Here is a 6,895-nt window from a genome sequence, read left to right on the forward strand (position 1 = left end):
GCCTGTGGTCCCAGCTACTTGGGAGGTGGAGGCAGGAGACTCGCTTGAGCCCAGGAGTTGGAGGTTGCTGTGAGCTATGATGCCACAGCACTACCCAGGGGGACAGCTTGAGGCTCTGTCTCAAAAAAAAGAGAAAAATCAGACTGTGGATGACCTTGAGCAGCAGGATATAAATGACTCCACAAGCACTGCCACTCCAATAATGGAGCATCAGGCATACACCCACTAACACCACACAAAACACACTAATGCTCAATAAAAAAATGGTGAGCAGATTTCTAATAAGTAAGTAAAACTCCCTAAAACAGTTACGCCTACCTAGTTTTCATGTGTTTTTAAACATTTAGGATAATATAACGGACTCACCTTTGCAGCAAATATAATAGCTATATGATGAACTTCAAATGGAAAACAATTTTTTTTTTTGAGACAGTCTCACTCTGTCACCCTGGTTAGAGTGCTGTGGTGTCACAGCTCACAGCAACCTCTAAGTCTTGGGCTCAAGAGATCCTCTTGCCTCAGTTTTTCTATTTTTAGTATAGATGGGGTCAAAATCCTGAGCTGGTCTCAAAATCCCGAGCTCAGGCAATCCTCCCACCTTGGCCTCCCAGAGTGCTGTGATTACTGTACCCATCAGGAAAATAATTTTAACATGACTTAAGAAAGAAAATAATTCTTACTTCATCTGTTAGTGAGTATGTACTAATATGAATATCATTTCAGGAAATAAAATTCACAATAGATCAATTGGCTACTTTCACAAATATTTTACAAACACATCATTCAATTTTGAAACATGGTCTCTCTCTCCGGCAAAAGGAAATCACTATTTGTTAGCCGTTAAGACCAAATAATTTTCAGCTATTGCTTGCTCCAGGGCAATTTAGCTACAATCAATTTCACATTCTTCTAGAAGTTTCCAAACAATTTTCATCAAAAACCACTGTTACCAAATGGAATCCTAAAATTTTTTCAATTATTACTTCTTTCACTAGTCACTACAAACATTTCACATGCCCCAACCTGTCAAAAAGATTTCTGAAATAATTCGGCTCCAGTTCTTTCCAAATTCACTATTATTCCTACTATTCATATCCTAGAACAATATCTCTTATCTCTAGCAAATTCACAAAGTTTTATATCCTTCCCACACTTTCTATATAAAAGAGCTTTCATAGGTCACTATTTTATATAGTTAAACTTTGATGTAAGACCAAAGTTAATTTGTGTTTTTTTTTTTTTTTTTGAGACAAGTCTCACTCTGTTGCGAGTTAAAGTGCCATGACCTCAGTCTAGCTCAAATCAACCTCAAACTCTTGAGTTCAAGTGATTCTCCTGCCTCAGCCTCCTGAAATTAATTGATGTTTTTACTTTTTTTTTTTTTTATTTTAGAGACAGAGCCTTACTTTGTCCACCTCGGTAGAGTGCTGTAAAGTCACAGTTCACAGCAACCTCCAGCTCTTGGGCTTAGGCGATTCTCTTGCCTCAGCCTCCCGAGTAGCCGGGACTACAGGCGCCTGCTACAACGCCCGACTATTTTTTTGTTGTTGTTGCAGTTTGGCCCGGCCGGGTTTGAACCCACCACCCTTGGTATATGGGGCCGGTGCCCTACTCACTGAGCCACAGGAGCTGCCCCAATTAATTGTTTTTTAATGCTGGTAAATTACGTACCTTCCATACCTTATTTTATTATTTACAATTCAAAGGTCCTGGATATGCTTTGAACACATTCCATCAGACTCCAATGCAAGTTAGTTATTTCAGAGGTAAATGTTAGTGTGCACAAACCTTCAGGAAAGTAAAACAAGGATCGAAGAGAAGAAAGATTCTCAGCCTTAAAAAAAAAAAATCACTTAGTGTTGAAGACAACTTTTCTTTTCAAAAAACACTTACCAATTCAGTGACAAGAGGACGGACACTTCCTATGTAAGAAGCTAGCTGCCGCTGTTTTAAGGTATGCAGAGTATTTTCCCTGAAAGGAAAAATAAATACCAAGTTTTTTAAAAGTCGCAATTTTAATAGGCCTATTAAAAAAATCAAGTCAAATTAAGAAAGAGAGACTGTAAATCCAGAAAAAACATGTAAAAATCCTTAATAGTTCATTTTAGTTCAGATGAGTAATGATAAATACTTTTTCATGTCCTTTTCTGAGGTATCTGTTCAAATCTTTGTCTCCTCCCCTTTTCTGAGACAGTCTCACTCTGTTGCCTTGGGGTTGAGAGCCGTGGCATCATCACAGCTCACAATAACATCAAACTCCTGGACTCAAGTGATCCTTCTGCCTCAGCCTCCCAAGTAGCTGGGACTACAGGCACCCACCACGATGCCCAGCTCATTTTTCTATTTTTAGTAGAGATTAGGGTCTCACCTTGCTCAGGCTGGTCTTGAACTCTTGAGCTCAAAGGACCCTCCCACCTCAGCCTTCCAGAGTGCTACGATTACAGGCTAAGCCACTACACCCAGCTAAATCTTTGCCCTTTTTACTGGGCTATCTTTTTATTACTAAGTTCTAGTTTTTTGTTTTTTTTTTTTTTTGACAAGATTCTCCAGCCATCCCCCTGGGTAGAGTGCTGTGGCATCACAGCTCACAGCAACCTCCAACTCCTGGGCTCAAGCGAGTCTCCTGCCTCAGCCTCAACGCCCGCCATAACACCTGGCCATTTTTTTTTGTTTGTTTGCAGCTGTCATTGTTGTCTGGCGGCCTGGGCCAGACTCGAACCCGCCACCCTGGGTGTACAGGGCTGGCGCCTTAGCCACTTGAGCCACAGGCGCCGAGCCTGACTTCTAGTTCTTTATGAACTACATGCCCTGTGTTTCTTCCAGTCTGTTGCTTATGATTAAGAAAAAGCAGCAAGGTAATTTTTTTAAAACATAAACTATTCCTTTATTCTCAAGGTTTCATCATATTCAAATAAAGTCCAAAACCCTTACCTGCCTATGAAAATTTTTCTGACCTCGCTCTCACTCCAATCTCATTTTCTTTCTTTCTTTCTTTTTTTTTTTTTTTTGAGACAGAGTCTCACTATGTTATCCTGGGTAGAGTACACTGGCATCACAGCTCACAGCAACCTCCAACTCCTGGGCTTAAGCGATTCTCTTGCCTCAGCTTCCCAAGTAGCTGGGACTACAGGTGCCTCCAAAATGCCTGGATATTTTTTCTTGTTGTTGTTGCAGTTGTCACTGTTGTTTAGCAGGCCTGGGCGGGCTCAAATCCGCCAGCCTCAGTGTATGCGGCTGGCGCCCTGCTGACTGAACTACGGCACTGAGCCTCCAATCTCATCTTCTGTCACTCTTTTCCTTGAAGTGCTCCCAGTGGCCTTCTGCTCAGGACACTTACCGTCCAGATTTCTGCACGACTCTCTTCCTTTATGTCTTAAAAGCTTCTTACTACCTGCTACTTTCTCAGACAGGCCTTCTCTGACCACCTCTTCTATTTAAAGCAGAATCCTTGTGTCCTCTCCCCCCACCAACTCTGCTTCATTTTTTCCCCCAAAGTTCTTAATATCCAACAGGATATAGAGTTGTTCCTTAGTATCTGTGGGAGATTGGTTCCAGGATACCATCTGGATATCAAAATCCTAGGACGTCTAAGTCCTTATATAAAATGTTGTAATATTCGCATATAACTTATTCACATTTTCCTGTATGTAAATGTTACGCAAATAGTTGTTATACTGTATTTTTATTTATATTTTTTATTGTTGTACTGTTATTTATTTTTTTGAGACAGAGTCTCACCTGGGTAGAGTGCCTCGGTGTCATAGCTCACAGCAGCTTCATCTCTTGGGCTTAAGGTTCTCTTGCCTCAACCTTCCAAGTAGCTGGGACTATAGGCACCTGCCACAATGCCGGGTTATTTTTGTTGTTGTTGCAGTTGTCATTGCTATTTTAGCTGGCCCAGGCCGGATTTGAACTCACCAGCCTCACTGTATATGACAGGTGCCTACCCACTAAGCTATGGGTACCACCTATACTGTTGTTTTTTATTAGGTTTTTAAAAATTAGTTTTGAACCGTGGTTGGTTGAATCCATGGATGCAGGACCAACCAACACAGAGGGCTGGCTATGTATTTGTCCATCTGCTCTCTACCTCTTTAAAACTATAAGTTACATAAAGGCAGAGCTTTTATCTGTTTTGATCAAAGAGTGAACCAAGTAAAAACTAAATAAATAGGCTCAGCGCCTATAGCTCAACTGGCTAAGGCGCCAGCCACGTACACATAAGGTGGTGGGTTCGAATCCCCAGCCCGGACCCGCCAAACAACAATGACGGCTGCAACCAAAAAATAGCCGGGCGTTGTGGCGGGCGCCTGTGGTCCCAGCTACTTGGGAGGCGGAGGCAGGAGACTCGCTTGAGCCCAGGAGTTGGAGGTTGCTGTGAGCTGTAATGCCACGGCACTCTACCCAGGGGGATAGCTTGAGGCTCTGTCTCAAAAAAAAAAAAAAAAAACTAAATAAATATTTACTAAAAGATGAATGAACAAAATCAACATTAAGTGACTTCAAGAATGAAGTATAGTGACTTACCAATACACTGATTTTGCATAAAACTCAATATTATCAGAAAATTCTCCAATCTCATCTTTGGCAATACTCTCTAACCAATCTACCACCAGCTAGAAAAAAAAAAAAAATTAGTATTAACTACAAAACCTGTTAGTGTTTTATTTGCAGCAGTACTCATACCCTTAGTACAAATAGTTTCTAATATCAAAAATATCAAGTAACAATTTTCCAAGCACTATTTTTATTTTTAAGATATTAAAAAGTAAGTATTATGGCAAAAGAATAAAATTTTCTGTAGGAATAACAGAGTTCTAAATAGGCTATGCCTAGAAATGCTAGGGCTGTCACTTAACACAGTAACTGCCCTGTGAGCCGTATTTCACTGGCTCTTGTTTTGAGCCCAGGGGCTTGTGAAACATATAACTCACACATCTCCTGATCTACCTTAATCTAATAAACACCATGCTCCCCCCAAGTTTTTTGCAGTGTGATAGTCAATGTGTTAAAAATAAAAAAAAACAAGGTTCCTAATTCATTTGAATTACAAATAAAAAGATCAAGTAGAAAGAGAATTAAGAAAAACGTTTTAAATTAAAAACACTTCAGTACTTTGTATGTCATGACCTTTCTCCACAGTTCATTAAAAAATATTTTTAAAAATCTAGCCATACCTGACTTTGCCGCACAAGTGAATCTCTCTGAAATAACGCTTCCACAACTGTTTTTTCACTGGCATTAAGAGCCTATTATAAAAATTATTTAAAGGGTGGAAAGAAAAGAAGATGCTCTAAGAATATTACTTCAACAAAAAGATAAAAGCCAATAAAAGTAAGTACATGAAATCACCCATACGTAAACATTTTACATCATAGTAAATTATATATTCATCTTTGAAAAACGTTCATTGTATAAACAAATTTCAAACTGCCAGATCAATTTGCAGCTGCTTTTACCTCATATTTTAATCCTTTACATTTGGAATTTTAAAAGTCTACTTCCCCAGAGATGATGTTTCAGGGAAAAACAGACACCAATAAAATGGAACAAAACACTGTGATAAAGGACTCGGTGTAGCCAGGACACATATATCTAAAACTTCAAAATCCTTTCATCCTACACAGAAGTTGATAATAAAACCCAAAAGCAATCTAAGACTTAAGACTTACTTTAAAAGGCAATTTAACATAAATAATAGCAAGTAACACTAAGCAGTATATTGAAAAGCTAGTAAGTTGTGACAACTTCATGTATGGGTTAAACTATTAACAAATCCACTTTATTCATGAGTTAAAGAAGAAAAGTTACATGAACTTTTTGGTAGATGCCAAAATGTCATCTGATAGATACAGAGGAATACTTCACTGATGTCAACAGATTATCTAACTGAAACCTGGAGCAAATAATACACAGTCATGAGGCGTCTACAGGGGATTGGTCCGAGAATCCCGTGGGGACACCAACATCTGCAGATGCTCAAGTATCTCATGTAAAATGTCATAGTACATTTTAAATCATTTCTAGATTACTTATAATACCCAATACAATATAAATTCTATGTAAATAGTTACACTATATTGTTTGGAGAATAATGACAAAAGAAAGTTTGGGCTCGGTGCCTGTAGTATTGAAGCCTAATTTAAAACCAAACCCTAAGCTCTTTTAAAGAACAATAAACCATATTTTACATGCAAAAAAAACACACAAAAAAACCAACAAGAATTACTTTTCAACTCAGAAACTAAAAAGTAATTAAACCCCAAAAGGCATCTGGTCTTGTTAGTTTTATAGCCATATTTTTTCACCAAGCCTTCAAAGAACAGGTAATCCCTATGTTCTTCAGAGTACAAAAAATAACAGAAGATCTCTAGAGAGCTAGCACAATTCTAGACACCAAAACCAGATGAAGATCCCATAAAAGGGAAATGTATCTGGGCAATTACTGACTAAGATACCAGCTAATAAATAGTAGCATATTTAGCAACACAGCACAGCTCAGAGTCTACCTTATTTGAGGATAACTTAATACTAAGAAAACAATTATAAGCCATTACATCAATAAATTATAGCAGAAACCTACAGAAGCTAAATAAATTTTAACTATTTTTTTAAATTAAATCATAGCTGTGTACATTAATGCAATCATGGGGTACAGTGTGCTGGTTTTATAAACAATTTGAAATACTTTCATCAAATTGGTTAACATAGCCTTCATGGCATCCTCTTAGTTACTGTGTTAAGACATTTATATTCTTTTTTTTTTTTTTTTTGAGACGGAGCCTCAAGCTGTCCCCCTGGGTAGAGTGCCATGGCATCACACTCACAGCAACCTCCACCTCCTGGGCTCAAGCGAGTCTCCTGCCTCAGCCTCCCAAGTAGCTGGGACCACAGG

General features: G+C 38.7%; 1 protein-coding gene across 1 annotated transcript in view; it reads right to left on the bottom strand.

The window, feature by feature from the left end:
• NUP107 (nucleoporin 107) overlaps positions 1-6,895 on the bottom strand; it is a 58,634-nt gene that overhangs the window by 31,471 nt on the left and 20,268 nt on the right. Inside the window, exons 9-11 of the mRNA XM_023517917.1 lie at positions 5,178-5,249; positions 4,528-4,616; positions 1,894-1,972 (exon numbers count right to left, since the gene is read on the bottom strand). Of these exons, the coding sequence (XP_023373685.1) occupies positions 1,894-1,972; positions 4,528-4,616; positions 5,178-5,249 (240 nt within the window). The remainder of the gene's footprint in view (positions 1-1,893; positions 1,973-4,527; positions 4,617-5,177; positions 5,250-6,895) is intronic.

This window comes from Otolemur garnettii, unplaced genomic scaffold (genome assembly GCF_000181295.1).
Source record: "Otolemur garnettii isolate 467f Iridium unplaced genomic scaffold, OtoGar3 scaffold00125, whole genome shotgun sequence".
Classification (NCBI taxonomy): Eukaryota; Metazoa; Chordata; class Mammalia; order Primates; family Galagidae; genus Otolemur; species Otolemur garnettii.